The sequence below is a fragment of the Pezoporus flaviventris genome, unplaced genomic scaffold (genome assembly GCF_033815535.1).
Source record: "Pezoporus flaviventris isolate CSIRO_AGI_PZ_B2104156 unplaced genomic scaffold, CSIRO_AGI_Pfla_v1 ptg000045l, whole genome shotgun sequence".
Lineage (NCBI taxonomy): Eukaryota > Metazoa > Chordata > Aves > Psittaciformes > Psittacidae > Pezoporus > Pezoporus flaviventris.
The window spans coordinates 30,288,130-30,305,708 of record NW_026892593.1 but is presented as its reverse complement, the minus strand read 5'-3'; the positions used below and the strand labels follow the sequence as shown (position 1 = coordinate 30,305,708).

General features: G+C 36.3%; 1 protein-coding gene across 7 annotated transcripts in view; it reads left to right on the top strand.

Annotated features, from left to right (window-relative positions):
- The window catches only part of TAFA2 (TAFA chemokine like family member 2), a 202,533-nt gene extending 185,165 nt beyond the window's left edge, over window positions 1–17,368 (top strand). For 3 of the 7 annotated variants that reach the window (XR_009745956.1, XR_009745958.1, XR_009745957.1), the window contains exons 5-7: window positions 6,509–6,627; window positions 7,867–8,115; window positions 15,190–17,368. Coding sequence is in view for 1 of the 7 variants with exons in the window: in XM_061467821.1 (XP_061323805.1) it covers window positions 15,190–15,201 (12 nt within the window). In the remaining 6 variants the exon portion in view is untranslated. Of the gene's footprint in view, window positions 1–5,712; window positions 5,897–6,508; window positions 6,628–7,866; window positions 8,116–15,189 lie in introns of those variants that run through there. The other 4 variants (XR_009745961.1, XR_009745960.1, XR_009745959.1 and 1 more) reach the window with 4 other exon arrangements.
- The last annotated feature ends 211 nt before the right edge of the window (window positions 17,369–17,579 follow it).

Below are 17,579 nucleotides of genomic sequence, written 5' to 3'. Positions count from 1 at the left end.
AAAGAATTTGGCTTTTGCTTTGACACTGTGTGATATGAAATACTTACAGGATAAATCAATGATCTGCCATGTGTCAATAGTAAATAATGGTAAGAAGTGCTTCGCCTAATATTATTTCAGGGGCTGTATGAATACATTAAAAAACAACCTCACTATACAACTACTTTGTTTATAGATGCCTCACCTTAATTTCACATAAAGATTTATAGGAATAATACACATATATACAGTGACTAGCAAGGCGTTGTGGTTCATAAAAAGAATGTGATTGCAATATAAGTAGGTACATAGACTGTAGCAAAATACTACCCATGAAAAAGAGTGATTGCACTTATGACAGCCTCTGAGTAACTATGGTTCTCTTTCCATGCCTTTGGCTAATCTTTTACTAGGAGAAACTTGCAGCTGTCTCAGCATGTTTCTCATTGCTAACTCACAGACCATTGTATCTGTCTGTCATTAAAATAGCCATAAGTATTATGTACACATTTTCTTAAAAACACATACAAGTTTCAGAGGGCAAGTGAATTGGTAATGGAAATAGGATGACATTTTCTGAGGTCAAGTTAACTTTTCATATTAGTCATTAATTATTATTTTGATCTAGCATCACAATTTTTTCATACTGAAGCTCTGTATTTTTTGTAAGGCACCTACATTCAAATCCTTTAGGACACTTGGACATTTTGCTAAAAATAGTAGTCCAGCCAACACATGTTGCAAGGAATCATCAGTAATCAGCCTTGTGCAATTTGCCAATATTCTTTATAATACCTGCCACTTTTAATGCCAAATTTGCTTCTTTAATGTGAAATTGGTGAGCCCAGTTCCATCTTATGAAAAGGTTCCTGTTGCAAATCTACATTTGACAAAAGTTCAGACCTATAGCTTGATGGTGATCATTTGTAGGTCACAGAAGTATAAACAAGTCATACTACTACCACAAAGAATGTACTTAAAAATATACACAAAACACAAGTTATGGTCTAAAGGATTGAAGGAGTAAGTGTGTGATGTGAAATGTTATAAGCAAAGTCATAGTCTTAAAGGTCAGTAAAACTTGTTGGGTCAATGAAGATAATTCAAACATTCAACACCCAAGACATCTTCAGTCTCAGATTTTGTTTGGTTCTTTTCTGAGTCCTATGGATACTGATGGATACTGATATTAAAAACTGAAAGTGAGAAACGTCAAAAGTGTCGTGGTTTAAGCCCAGATGGTAACTCAGCACCACACAGTCATTTGCTCTATCTCCTCCTTCTCCCCTCCAGGCAGGATGGGTAGAAGAATCGAAAGAAGGTAAACCCCTTGGGTTGAGATAAGAACAGTTTAATAACTGAAGTACAATATACTGCTGCTACCACTACTAATAATAATGAGAAAGGAAATAACAAGTGAACAGAACATAAAACTAACAGGGGAAAGGGAAAAAAAACCTCCAATAAACACAAGTGATGAGCAAGGCCATTACTCACCACCTGTTGACTGATACCCAGCTGGACCCGAGCAGCAATTGGTCCCTTCTGGGTAACTTCCCCAATACTGGGCATGACGTGCTGTGGTATGGAATACCCCTTTGGCTACTTTGGGTCAGGTGTCCTGTCTCTGCTCCCTATAAGCTTCTTGTGCCCCTCCTCACTGACAGAACATGAGACTGAAAAGTCTTTGATCAGGGTAAGTGCTGCTCAGCAACAGCTAAAACACCAGTGTGTTATCAGCATTGTTCTCAGACTAAAGATGAAACACAGCACTGCACCAACTACTAGGAAGGCTTAAAAATAACTGTTACAGCTGAAACCAGGACAAAAAGAGAGGATGGGTTAAAGGTAACATTGCATAGGTACAGCTCTTTTGGAAAGAAGGAACCTGTTAATGCAGTACTTGAAAGAAAATTTTTAATATCAGAGTAGTATTTTATATTTTTATTAGCAGCTTTTGCCTAGAAGGTTTGCAATTTTCAATCCCTTGCTGCATCTTTTTGTGAATACACTGAATCTTGTCCCTAGTTATTCAGAAGGGTTATTCTGATTTTTTTGTGTGTGTGTGTAGACACATTGTACAAATCATGAGAAATGAAGTATTTTACAATCCCTTCATCACACTCACAGAGTGTTAGTAATATGTGATGTAGTTTATACATTTTTATGAGGGAATAGTTTTTCCTGAGGTGGGACTGCAGCTAGATCCATTGTAAAGCATCATTTTAGCTTCTGCAGAACCTGAAAATTGACAGAATTACTCTGAAATCAAAGGAAAAAAAATCTGCAATATTTGAATAAAAATACAAATGGATTTCAGTTGCATGTCATTAATTAACTAATCAGTGATTTTTGTAAGCATCATTTTCTTCCACGTGGGAATCCTCCACTCCATGAGACCAGCCAAGAGTTTTTCTGCCTTTGTCCCAAAAGACTCAACTTGTGATTTATTTTTATTTTCTTTTTCCCCCGATTTTTCCCTTGCTGGCACATTTGAGCTATTGACCTCATGTCTGAAGAATAATTTTCTGCCTCTTTGGTGGAAAACGAGAATGAGTTTTGAAGGCTATATGTAAATTACTTGTTTTCTCCACAAAGTGGCAAAGACCTGATACCAAAATCAAAGATGTTTCCACTCTCATTTGCAGCTCCATTCTGCCAGTGACTTTGCCCTTTCACAGCTGTGCAAGAAGAGCTCTGAATATCTAGAAGTGGGTTTTAGTTTTCCTAGAAAATCTGTCAGCTTCTACTACCTACCCCACGAATTACCATATAGGAAGATGATATTCAAATGCCGGTTTCATGTGAGTCATGCTGGCATGCTCTAAAACTGGTGCTTCTTCCTTGTCTCACCTCCTTTGCAGCCTGCAAGGGCTTCTTTGGATCATTTATGCAAGTCAGAAATGATACATTTCAGCTCAGAGGGACTGGAGTGTTCCGAAACCTTACATTACCTACTACTTAAATAGGTGCAGGCAGAACTCTTGCTTCTTTCCCTGAGTATTTGGCACAGGCTTCACAAACTGTGTATCACTGCTTAGTTGCAGAACTCATACACAGAAAAGTGCAACCCGACTCTTCAAAAGGCAGTACTTTCAATTCTCCAAAGTCCCATAGTTTTCTTGAAACATTTCCTTACTCATTAGGACTGTTTATAGAAAACTTCGGAATAACCATCCTGTCACAGCACTGCTTTTCTGCTCTCTAAGAGGGAAGGAAGGAAATGGATAATGATCAATATCAAGCAGAGAAAGTCAGTCATACAGAGCATTATGCACAGTCACCGCTGGAGGAATGAACATCTTTCAAATACCTGAGATTACTCAGATACTATTCCCTTGCAGAGCAAAATGAGCATGGTTGCAAATCTTATTTCTCCATAAGACTAACGAAGATAGTCCTGCTCTGAGAACTGTTCAAAATGAAAAAAAAAGAAAGAAGTATTTCAGCTAAGAATAAGGGGAAGAGTGATGTCTAGGATTAAATTAAAAAAAAAAGGACCAATACAAAGTTAATTTGCATAAGAATTTTCAAGTTGTTAATTTTTTTTCATATCTTGTAGTTTACTCCTTCCACCTTGGTGAACATCAGATTAATCTTAGGTAATACACTACAGCTTTGTATGGAAAAAAGGCTTCAAAGGACTTTATATCTTCTATAAAATGGATTTTGAGCTTTCCTCTACTGCATTTTTAGCATACACAGTTGGTTCCTTCTCATATCTTACCGTCTTGACTTCCACATCTGCAGTAAGAAATTTCACCGAGCTCTGAAGTGGAGATTCTGAGTGAAGCTACAAAATCTGCAATTCACGATGATGTAATTGTATGGTTTGACCTGTTGAATTATACTGGCAAGACCTCTAAAACCAGAACTGAACCAAAGTGTGTCTTCAGTTTATGAAGACGGATATGATCTGAAGGAAATGATGGATTGTGTCTATCAACATGTATCTACAAACTCAGCAGCAAGAGAAGATCTGAGAATTTTAATGGAGCTGCATATTTTAAGAGGTCCAAACCTGCTTTGCCTCTTCAGGTTCAAGAATGCCAGAAAATATTACTGACTCCAACCAGCGCTTCAGCTTATTCCTCCATCTTTAATTTAAGCCCTGTGGCTCAGGAACATGTCTCTGCCAGAAGAAGAACAAAAGACTACCTCTGCTTGTGGTGGTGTTAATTCAGGCAAAACCACAGAGTACTTTTTCTTCTAGAATTCTGAGGTCTCTCTGTCCTGCCTCTTTGCCATCTCCCCAGAGTTACCTTGGAAAACAAAACATAGTAAATTTATACTCTTCAAGGCACTGCTCTAATTCCAATTGTCAATAATTATTGTTCAATATATTCAGGATACAAAAAAGGAACAGAATACTTTCTCCTAGAATGCAACTTGGCAAATTTGAAGCTGTTTATTTGCAAAGCAAATTTCTTTTGGATGGTTATTAAAGAAATTACCAGAGTCCTTTTCCTCTCTGTTGACTTTAAAGCAAATCACTGGTACTTACATTCCTGAAATTTGAAGGTAACAACCTCTTCAGAGCCTTTTGGTTTTTCCTTCATTACTTGAGATTTTAGAATACCAGTGTCTAAATGTAATTATCTACTCCAGTTCGGTCATACTTACCTTGTCTTGGCTCACCTATTAGTCAAAAGATAATGAGGAGATGAAGGTATGAAGACAACTGGCCAGGTTCTTTAAGGAAGACAAATTAAATTGAATAGCAAAGCACATTCTTCATCGCATTTCAAGATACATTTTTTCTGTGTGCTCTGAAGTTCAAAAACTCATCATGAAGATGATCCCCAGTAGAGAGGAATTATAGGAAATTGTAACTTTCACCTGGATTGTCCATAATACTCAAGGAAGATGACATTTCTAATCCATTCAGGAATGATGCTAATAGTATGCATCACTTTGTCATGAGCCTGTGGCAAATGCCAGTGAAAACACCAGTCATGATTTTCTGGAATTAGCACCAAATTGTTGTGCTATCTTCTTTCAAGAATCCTACAGGAGTTTATGACCATTACATGTAAAAAATGCAAGAGAATAACAGGGAAATTTTATCGTCTACACGCAAGTACAAGCATGGATTGTTGATCTGCAATCTGTTTTGTGTTCAATTTATCTACGTATGAAATTGACAGTACTAGCTGCTTTTTTCCCTTCTTAATCTCCGAGGACCTAGACGACTACAATTGTTAGTTGGGAATCAACAACCGTGATCTTGACTACTTCTCAGTGATCCAGACTTTTTTGCATTTTTCCCTAGGCAATGAGAAATCCTTCTAATTGTTCATCTATGACAACTTTTACATGGAAAGCGCTTGCATCTTCCTTTTCCCAATTCTATTAAGACTTGAGAGAGGGTGACAGGGTTTTTCTGACATCCTCCAGATCTGCCAGATTTCTTCAGTTTCTCATCTGTATTAGAGTGCTGGCGTGATGGGTACTCATACTGGAGAAAGTTAAAATTAAATTCACTTAATTTTATATTCTCTGAATAGGTACCCACTACTCTGTCTGCACCCATGACTTTGGCTAAAATTTCTTCATGCCTGAGAAAGCCTTTTCTTCACGTGGAGATTCTAAATGGATGCAAAGAGAGAGGAAAATGATCAAAGGTTTCCAAGTTGATAACTGATTCATTGGTTTTAAACATTTTTTTTTTCCTGCCTGGATATTGCTCTGCTGTTTTCTAACTTGTTTTTTAGTTGTCTTATATTCCCTCAGCTGTGGCAGTATTCCTGGAGCCAAATGTGAGTGCACTACCTCAAAATGCCAGCAGTGGAAGCTGGTAAGCAAGTGGGGGAAAAATCACCAGAGGAATCACTGAAGCTTGGGACAAAGGCAGAAAACACATCAGTACTGCACTAACAGAGCAGCAGGTACCCTCATAGAGAAGATAAAATTACAGGTAAGGAAATAATTTCCATTTCTATTTTGGTCTCTTCCAAATGGCTTGTTACTCTCCACTCAAAATCCCAGAAAAAATGACATACCATAAACATATGAAGAAAAAAAAGAAAGCAGATATGATGAATTTAGAGTACTTGATTTTTTTTTAGTGAGGACAATTTGAAGTTCAATCTTACAAATTTCTTGGGAAAATGAATTAAAAATGGAAATCCATTGTATCTATTTGGGAATTTAAAACCTCAGCCTAGTTTTAAAATAACGCTTGGGAATTATTTTTTTTTTTGTTGTTTTTGTAGCTTTTACATTTTTAGAACATTGAACACATACATCTGCTTGCTACAGGTTTTGTTTTCCAGTCAAGAACAACAGTAGGCTTTTCTTTATATAAGTGAGGTCAGATAAAGCCAAAGACAGAAGGACTCTATTCCTATTCCTCCTTCTCCATTTACTTTCTCACAGTTGGAAGGGTAGCATGACTCTTTATTATGCTTCAGTTTCCTCATCTGTAACAAGGAAGGAGGTTGTTTTTAGTTCCCGTTTGAGATGACTAGATGGAATCAGTGGTGTAAAAGAGAAGAAAATTACATTTATTTAATTAATTGTCTTGCAGTCTTTTATGCCGCCATGCTGCAGTCCCACTATGGAGTTGTGATCACCACAAAAACCTCAAGAGGATATATCCTTGTCTGAATTGCTACAGTTATTATCTGTTACAGAAAGTAAAATAAGGTTTATCTTTAAGTCTTCTTTTAATATAAAACTGTTGTCTGCAGATGAAAAATTTCGTTAAGTTAAAACAATTCTACCATAAACTTAATGTCCACTCTCTGGTATAGCAATATTGAGAAAGTTTAGGTATGAGCATTGTAGTGGCATTACCTTTTAGAAAAGAATAATAATGAAGTACATTCAAAAGGCTGATGAATTAGATTTAGCTTTGACATAACTCATATTTCATCATCAGATATACACTATGGTTATTGTCCCAGTGAGTTGTATCAATTGAGTTTATTTTGTAAACTATCAAGTTCAAAGAACTATGAATACAGAACCATATTAACTTGCTTCATAGTATTTAAATGTGTAGAGATTTTATTAAAGCTACAAGTTATCAAAATTGTGAGTTTAATCTTGTGATGTATATTTCTAATGATCTGCAGCATGACATTTAAGTTGAAAAGCCTAAAGGAAAAACAAAAGGAAAATGGTAATCTTTTTGTAAGCATTATTTAAATAAATTACGTGATCTCTTGAGGTGCTGTGCAACCCTTTTTGAAAGCAATCATTATCATCAGGTCCAAAAAATACCTCAAATGTCTAGATAAGGAACTAGCTGTCTGAATTGAATATTGTCTTTTGAAATGTGTCATCTGTTGGTTTATGTTTTTTCTTGTAACCTATGAACCATAGAAATGACTGTAAGTAGAGTTTTCAAAATGATCACTTTTTTCAAACTTCAAACTTTCTTGTGCTTTTGTTTTGTTTGTTTGTTTATTTTTTAGTATTTTTGTTTTGTTTTTACTTAAAAAATACATGGGAAGAACACACTCAAACCTTTCATTTGCAAGGAATCGTATTCTGAGTTCATGGCTCTTTTCTATACTACAGGTCTATCCATGGACTTATTTTCAAAGAACTTTTTAATTACTGTTTTATCACAGTTGAAGATTACTGCCATACTTGCAAAAATGAGTGTTATCTATCAGTTTCTATTGTGTTTTGGTGAAAAATCAATGAGTTTGATTTTGATTACTTTTAAACCTTTTCCTTTGGGGTTACTGTTATTGCTTGCGGGTGTTTTTGAGGCCGTGCTCTTTTGCTAAGAGAAGTTGCTCTGATTCTGAAATGTTTTTTTCCCCTCATCTTGTACTTTCCCTTGTAAGTTAAAGAAAATTCCATCTATTCCAGTTTTGTCTTCTGTAACTAATTCCATAACACTGTAGTACTTGACATGTGTTTGTTTCTTAGGCAAACGTGTAAAACTGCTCAAGTCCGAATGGAGAAGTAGAGAAAGGAGGTTTCTGCTGTGCCTGATGACAATTTTTGTTTTTTTCCACACACACAAAATATTCTGGCTCCACGTTGGAGCACTAGTTGTGATGAATCCTAGTCTTGGTTGGATTCTAAGGAAGGGCCAGAACGTTCGTTGAGGAATAAAGAGTCAGACCACTCCAGAAAATGTGTTCCAGCCCTGGTTTATTACTCACAGAGCAGCAGGTGTGTACAAATACAGGTTTACACAGTACTAATAGGAATTGTTGTACCTTACTTCTCATTGTAGTTCTTTAGTTCTTTTGTTTAGATGCCCAGGAATTGTGATTTATTTGGGCAGAGCTTCAGGAGGGTGGTTGGAGAGACTGCACTGCTCTCCTAAGCAGCCTCAGTTTGTCAGTCAGATGCTTCTGGGAGCCTTAAAATGTCTTTCCTCACTTTCCCTTCAAAGGTAGAGCCAGTTGATGAACTTAAGTCTTTCACTGTCATAGGAAAGCAACAGATGCTTTGGGGAAGAGAGCAGCACTTAGAAAGGAAGTATGTCTTGGTACATGGAGTTAGGTGTTGTTTTGTAGTTGAAAGCTCAGCACGCCATATGGAATTACTGAAAACTCATAAGAAGCTGAAAAGGGGGTATTTCCACTATATTCCTAAGATTGGTAGGTGTTGACTGATCTCAAAACCATGTTTCAGATAAAGAACTGCCATTTTCAGGAATGTATACCATGTTCCAAAGTATATTTCCTTTACCTATTTTTCCAGTCCTAATCTTATTTGGAACAAGCGGAAAACTCAATTTACAAGTGAAAGATTTCCAAAGCCTTTAAATTTTAATTAAAAATTTTAACACTGATTATCAAGGTCTTCACTTTATAACCAAAAATCTCCTGCTGATATCATTAAGAGCAATGAGGAAACAAGAAATACAGGATTATACTTGAAATGGCATTGTGTGAAATGAGTTTTCAACGTGTTTGTTTCTTTTTAACGGAAAATAGAACAAGAATTTTCACAAATGCAATTCTGATTAGTCACAGTGTAATAAAAGTAGGAAAGAATTAAAAACTTAACTCTGGTGGTTATCAGACACTGGGAAACATTGGAGACCTTTAGGTGTGCTGGGGAATGTTCTGTTTAATTAATAAAAGGAGGTAGAGATGTTTACCAAAGGATAGACTTGAGGATCTAGAATTGTAAATTGCTCCATTACAGGCTTGGGAACATGGTTAAACTAACGCTTTTTATACTGCAGTGCCGAAAATAAAGTTAAGGCAAAAATGTCAGGCTCTTGAGTCTTGTTATCAAAAGCTAGGTAGTGAAAAAGTTTTATGAGTAGGAATAAAAGATTTGGAGACTTGAAAAAAAAATCTATCAATATGTAACCTCTGAAGGTAAATAGGTCCATACAGTTATCACTGAATGCCTGTTTTCCAAACTGCTGACAAATCACTCAAATTTTGCCTTTTGTCATTAGCCTAAGTCAAACAGTGGTCTGTGATACTGAAACAAGGGACTATTTCCTAACTCGCAGTTCTCTGCTGCAGTTACTTTATCAAGCATACCCTTGAATCACCTTAACATTTTTCCTACTTTTGAAAAGGTTTCTTGTGCCCCCAGAAACTTAGTTATCTAGCATGCTTATGGTATTCTGTGATTCTAACTAAATATCACATTCACCCAAATCCAAACCTATCTACCATGAGGTGTGTATGCATATAGGAGCCCTCTTGGAAAAAAGGCTCATTAACAGGTCTTTTGTTCAGTTTCCCCACTTCTTTAGAAAACAAATTACAGAATTCTCAAGCTTTGAGGAAATTCTGAGCCTGTCCTCTGTCAATGTTTGCAAAGTACTTTTGATTATCACTGGTACAAGGTAGTATTAATAGATGAAAAGCATCTTCCAAGCTTGCAAGTTGAACTGTTTCGGTGAATAAACATGCACAAGTGGCAATGCAAACTGTTATTTGCTTTCATAAGCCACATATGAATGATAGTGCGCAGCAAAACATGTTGTCTGGATTCTGAAGTTACAGGAAATAGCACGCTTCCATCTGTTCAAAAGTTTCATTTCTAACCTCAACTTCCGTTGCAGAAGGCATAAGTGGAAAAAAATGCATTGGCAGATGTTTGTTTCTGGTTGTATGGGGCCTTCTGTTTTCTGCATTGTAATATTCATGTTAGTTATTCAATGCCAAAACAAAGTTACTTATAGGATGAAAAATACAACTGATACAGCCTTCTTCAGGTCTATTCCTCATTAGGAAACCATTCCTCATTAGGAAAGGTTTGCTAAAAAAAAAACCCAAACAAACCATAAATTGCTGACCATGTTTTATTAATAATTTTTTTTGTAGTCTCTTTCTGTTCAGTATAAGAAAGAATATAAAAATAAGGAAATGAAATGGATGGAAATGTATACCGAATACAACTAAAGGCTGTCTTGGTACAAGATCTCTTTCTCATCTTAGTGTCTTGAAGGACAATCCATACCTAGGCATTTCTTCAAGCCATTTCTTATGCCTCTTTCTTCAAGCATTTATTTAAAGCATTCTTGTGACATTCTCTGTATTTAGCTTTCCTCATGATGGTAATTAAATACATTTGTGAGATCCTTGTGATTTTTTCTAGAAATCCCCACACTGTTTTGTTTCCCACAGACCTTCAATATTTTACAGAAGAATGGCAGGGGTGACAAGAGAGCTTTTCTTTGTCTCATGAAATTCCACTTAGGTCAGGGTTTGCCAAAGAAAAAAAAAAGCTTGATGATTCTTGAGTATGCTTAGATGACACACAAGTTATGACCACACACAGAGTCCTGTACAGTTGATGGAACAGTTCTAATTGAAAAGAAACCCCCCAGTATAAAGGTCTTTCTCTTTCTTTGGGGAAAACCTAGAACGAAGGGTCCATCATGCTGCTGAATTATCTGTGGAAGGAAGAGGCACTCTTAAAAATTTGCCCTTTTTTTACTTGCATTAATACACAGTCCTGGCAACAATATAATAGGCTCCCTTCCAACAGTCCTTCCCCACCAAGTTCTCTTGTTTGCACAATGGAAAAGACACAGATTTGAAGTTGCAAGAGCACCTGAAGAAAGGCAAGTTGCTCACTTTCAAATGTTTGACCTGGCAAACTCAACAGTCTGTTTTTAATATGGATTTTGTGTATGGTTTATGATAAACACAGAAAAAAATTGAAAGAGCTGCCATTGAAAGAAATTGTGATGTACAAAATTACGTTATGAAATGTTCCAGTACATGTTTATTTTAATATACCATATATTGCCACCTATTTTATTCTTACAATATTAAATACTAATTGTTTATGTATGTGCCTCCTTTGCATGTATAAACTATTCTGTAGTTAGCCAATAATTAGTGATATATTTTTTTTTCTGAAGAAACAGATGATTTGTACTATACCTGATTGGGATCCTGTAATTTTCACATGTAGGTACCTGAAAGTAGGGAAAAGTAATTTACTGTTCAGGGAATATTCACTCAGACAATCTTTACATTCTATAGTCTTGATTTTTCTCCTTTCTTCTAAGGCAGAAGGAAATCTTGAGTAAAAGTATCAGGCTGGATTTTTCTTGGGAATCCATTCTTTTTGCCCTGGCAAAAACGTTCTACCCAAAGACTGAACCTGTTTCAAATATTTAGTGGGCAGAAGGAAAACTTCAGTTGCATTTAATTATATATTGTTGTTTTAAAATAAAACAAGTGAGTTCACATACAATTACAGAGAATTTACAGCAGCCACTCACTAATTTAAATTAAAAAGTCTGCAGCTGTGGAGCAATTATACTTTTATTGCATATGTAGTACAAGAAAGTGAAGAAAGTCTAATGCATTGTATTTATGATATAACAACCATGTGAAAAAACACACTAGCATAAAGGGAGTAATTATGTTCCAAGAATGAACAAATGAATTCAAATCAACACCTAGGATGCTAAAGGTTTTATGTCCTTTTTTTTCATTTGTATTGTTAAACAGCAGCAAAGTTAATTTTCCACACATTTTAATTATTAACTGAAAAATTTATTAGACTTGATTTGCACATATTTAGCATGTTACTGTTCTCTTAGGATTTTAAAGATCAGACACATACATCAGTCCCCCTTTTCCTATAAAAACCTTTGTCACAATACGTTGCTTCCAAGCCACTCAAACCAAACAGCTTTTGCTATACCCAAAATTAAGCATTTCTGGGAATACAAACTACGTATTATCTAAAATTTCATGGCTTCTTTATGAAACGGCCTTTAGCATTTGAGAGATCCATTCTTTCCCTAATATGTATGTATATGACCTCCATTTATGTTAATGTCTGGTCTGGGCTAGCACATAACATAAGAAGTATTACCTTCTTAGAGGCAAATGTGGATCACTGTGTGTGTTACTCAAAGGAGCATTTTGTGACCTGGAAGTTAACGGGGAAAAAGAAAAACTAATGAAAAGGAAAAGGAAAAGTAAAAAGAGGGCAAGCAGAATAATGAAAATTCTGGCAAATAGTTAAAAAAAATTCTGGCAAGTAGTTAAACCCTCCAATCATGCAACTGTAAAAACTAGAAATATGCAGCTTGACTTCCTGTGCAGTCTGTATAAACAACATGACCTTTGTATATGATTAGCCACCTGTTACAGAGCAGAGATTTGAATGGATATCTGATTTGTTTTCTCCTTTATATCACCTATTTATTCCATGTGACAGTGTATGTTGCTTTTATAGGGACATTTTTACCACACAGTTGTAGAGCTGGGGCGGGAAGTGGAGTAGATAGGCCTACAGATTATGATTTGACTGAGTCTTTTTGTGACTGAAGAGAGCACATTTGCACTTCCAAACAGACATATAACTGAGCAGCCATGTGTGAAAATACTGCTTCTTGCTAGCCACAGTTTATCACCTTAGCCTATGCTATGGCAGAGCCGGATGTAACAGAAATAATAAATCACAGAATGGTTGAGATTGGAAGGGACTTCTGAAAGTCCACTCCCCTGCTCAAGCAGAGCTGCCTAGACCCAGTTGCCCAGGGCTGCGTCCAGATGGCTTTTGAATATCTCCAAGAAAGGAAGCTCTATGACCTTCCTTGGCAACCTGTTAGAGGGAAATGTCACCCTCAAGGTAAAAAAGTGTTTCCTGACAGGGAAACCCCTGTCTTTCAATTTGTGCTCATTGCCTATTGCCCTGTCACTGAGTATCAATTGAAAAGACCCTGGCTTCATCTTCCTTGCACCTCCCTTCAGGTATTTGTGCACACTTCTGAGATCCCCCTCTGAGCCTCCTCTTCTACAGGCTGAACATTTCCAGCTGTCTCAGCCATTCCTCATATGAAGATGCTCCAGCCCCTTTATTTTCTTTAATGGACCTTTACTGGACTCTCTCCAGTAGCTCTATGTTTCCCTTGTACTGGGGAGCCCAAACTGGACACACTACTGCAGGTGCGGCATTACCAATACTGAGCAAAGGTGAAGGGCCACCTCCCTTGACTTGGTGACAGTACACTGTATAATGCAGCCTGCGATACCATTAGCCTTCTTTGTTGAGAGGCAGATTGCTGGTTCATGGTCAACCTGAAGTCAGCTGGCACCCTCTCTTTTTAATAGCAAATATCTACTCTGTGGGTACGTAGACAAAATCGAGAATCCAGCTGAATTCCAATGACTGTGCCTGTCCAGTTGTGCCTCTGAGGAAACTGTCCTCTGATTCTGCCTTGGTTTTGGTCTTCTCTGGAAGAGTATAAGAAGCTTTGACCCTGCATTTACACAGCTTCTTTGGGAGTCTCACACCTTTGATCTGTCTTTGCATCAGTTGATTTACCACAGGTTTTTTATGGATATATCTATATAGAGAGAGACAAGTATCTCTCAAGTGAAGTTAATAAAAATCCACCTGCGGATAGGATCAGAAGATGCATAGTTTACATGTAGCTCAGTGGCACTTGAGCCCACGAGTAGAATTCCAGCTTATTACAGGAAAACAAAATATAAATAACAGCAAGATGCTGTGTCAGCTCTTTGAGCTTTGGTGCAGGGCATAGAAATATGTTGCCTGATTTTTTAATTAATTCTTCATTATTTTTTCAAACAATCTTTCACTATAGAAGTGGCTACATGAGGCTGTTTCCAAGAACAAGAGCAAAACAAATTAAGAGCAGTGTAATAAATAAAACCGGGTTTCATAAAACTCACAAAACACAATTTTATTATTGCCTTCTTAAGTACAGCTCCTAGAATCAACTTGGTGAAGGCAAGCCAAAGTTACGAGCTCCTTGAACAGTCCTTTTAATATTCTGCTCTATGTTTGTGCTCTGCAGAGCCAACAAGAGCTGTATGCAAACAGTTTTGCTGAAGGCAAAAGAATGTTTCATCGTTAAGGAGCATGACCCTTCTCTCTGTGAAGAAAATTAAAAGCATATGCCCCTTGATGTCATGAAGTGTTATTGTGACCTTTCCAATGGGTTGCACCTCAGCATTTGGGATGTTGTCCCCTGACACAGTTTGATACTAAAATGTTACGTGATCATTAATTGTATCCAGTGACACAGCAGAAATAGTCCTCAGTTATGCTATTTTTTTTTAAATGATAGATTTTTTTTCTTTTAATATTTAAAATCCAAATTATACACAAGGAAATTTTAATTACTGTGAAATGCTTTGTTGAATGTTCTTTCTCTGTGGTCCTTCTGTTCCACACTTGTTTCACGATAGGTTGGGTGAAACCACTCTAAGTGAACTCCTTGGTAGTTATTTTATACCTTGTGAATAACAGGATCTCTCTCTCTTGTTTAGTTATTTATGATTTCTGTCCTGTTTCTTCACTAAGTGCTTATTGCTTGCTTAACAGGACGTTGTCTCTCCCAACCTAACCAATTCTATGATTCTACGACTGTGTTTTAAAGTAGCATGCAAAGAATGGAAGAACCCATCTCCAGTATCAGTCACTGTTATACACAATGGCTAACATTTTAAAGGCATAGTTGTTCCCATAGAGAAGGTCTAACATTGAAAAATATTAACAGAATACCATTTTTTCCTTAAAACCAATGCTTTTGAGATTTGTGGGTTGGTAATTTGTGACCTTCAGTTTTTTTAATCTTATTTTAAACGATGTCACATTTCAGTTTTATCTTGTCAAGTCCAACTCCAGCAAAGCATATAAAGACAGAATTTATGTTGGGGAGCAATCCCATATAATACCATTTGGAATTATTCATTTGTTCATTATTCCAGTACTTCGGAATTAGATTCTGTATGTACAGTTTTGATTTTCTGATTTTCTTTTTCTTTACAGGTAACCCGATAGCTAAAGACAAATCAAGTCAGTCTCAAGGCTGATAACATTAAATACAACACACAGGGATTTCATTCCTCCAGGCAATCCTTGAAGTGAAATTTTATACTGCTGGGGTGTATCCTTCAGAATCAATTGTTTCAATGAGAACCTGCCCTGTAATCAGCAACAGCCTTGAGATCAGAACTACTGGGAAGTTATTCTGAACTTCTGTGTCACAAAGATTTCAACTGATTGAACTGTGTACACTGGTAAAATTGCACTTGCTGAGGAATTTGCAGCTGTAATCACAAGAGTTGATACTTAAAATGTGCAGAAAAACATCAACCTTTTGGATTCTCCGTTCCAGACCAGTGGCTTTTCATCTTGATGAAGTCAACCTCCAAAATGTATTGGTTCCTTCTCTCTAAAATGCTCCCTGGTCCACATTCAGATCGCTGATGGGACTGCACACTGCTTTAATTAAATTTCTGTTGCAGAAATTGTCCTCTGGCATGGCACAGTTTTAGACATTTTTATTTGTATTCTAATCTTGGAGCTCTCAAAGTTACATGTTTCAACATCTTGAAGTTGCTTTTGTTATAGGAATGGAAATATATATCCATTGTTAATAATTATTGTTGACAAGTAATAGTTATCTGAATACATCAGTCATATTAGAATGTATAGTCAGGCTGACATGTTTCCCTAAGGCTAATCAACTACTGCAGCTCTTTGGCGGTTAAAAAAGTGGTGGTCAAAACTCAATTACCACTTCCATTATAAGGCATTTTATAACTTTAAAATATACATTTCCATTTAGTTTGAAGGAGATGAGTGTTCCTGATATGTACTTTACTTTCCCAAACTTTAATTCATTGAAATTCACGGTAAGCGTTCAGTGGCAGTATTTCATCCCTTTTTATAAAGGTAGGCAGGGATGTAAATGGGTTTTGCAATTATGAAATTGGATGGTAATCATTCAGAATTTTGGGGGTATTTTTTATTAAAAAATAAAATCTCTTGCTTGAACCTAAATACTGTTGGATGCTTATGTAGATGTCTGCTCAGTCTGTTTGCTATAAAGGAAAAAAGTCCTAGTGCCCTCTCAGATTTACAGTTTGTGGGTATTTTGCTTGCTTACAGTCATCCAATTCAGATCTGATCCTTGCCAAAATCACATTTACTGTTTTTATTTTTGTTTCAGGAGCAATTTTTGAACTTAGTGATGTGCTGTTACATGAAAAAGAAAAAAAATCCTCAATATTTAAAGGCCTTAAGCATCTATAAGCTTTTTTCTAGGTTATTACAGAATGTATAATTTTATACTCCATTTAATGTATATTGTACCATCTGTAATATTGATACAACAGAAATTTGGCAATTCCATCTAGTGACACTGCATAAGCATGCTGACTGGAGAGGGTGAGGGCGTTCTGACTGTATACTTTGGTGCATTGAAATGAAAACCACACGCACTTAATGGCAGTCAAAAATATACAGGGTGAGATTATTTAGAAGTCCTGTGTGCTACCAGACTCTCAGAAAAAGAGGGAAATGATTTTCTCATCACAAGCCATTGACATTGCTAAGTAGTTATATATTAAGTTCCATGATGGATGAACACCCTGGAGTGCTCTGCCTATCACAGTAGCTCCTGCTGTTCCAAAACCATTTCATTACCTCTGCTGTATTATTGCACAGGAGAGCTTAAATAAAATAAATGACTGCTGGGAATAAAGTTGAGAAGTATATTCTATCATTCTGCTGAGAAATAATAAAAAAATTGGCAGGGAAAGATATTTTTCTGATTAAAATTTAATTATGATAAACTAGCAGCAACTAGTTATCTCTGTATTTTAGGATGGATTAATACTGTATGGATTTGTGCTAACAGGTGCAGGACAGAAGGCAGTGGTTTAAAGAGATTGTCTGGGACAGTGCAAAATGTAAATGTGCTGTTTTGTAAAATCTAATATAGCCTCTCTTTGGTGAAAAGCTCCATCATGCTTCTCAATATTTGTTTTCTTTGTTTGTTCTTAAGCCAACAATGAAAATACTGTATAATATACAAGTGTAACACATGCATATCAATAAGTGAAAATAAATGGATTTTCAAATATACTAAACAGATTATCTGAAGTAGATTAGTGTTGTGAATATTCATAGAAAGTGAATAAAATTGTAATATAAAATAGAATTTTTTCCTATGGATGTGCGCTTTGGAGATCTATTCTGTTTACCCATGGAAAAAATATTCTTTTTCAGTGCATAAGAATCTGAAGGGTTATCTTAATTTTGTGTTTCTTCAGTAAAGCTGGGAATATATCCTACCACTTTGAAAGGTCTTTTTCCAAAGGAAACGGATATCTAGCACAACTGTTCTAGCATTGTCACAAGAAATTCTGGTG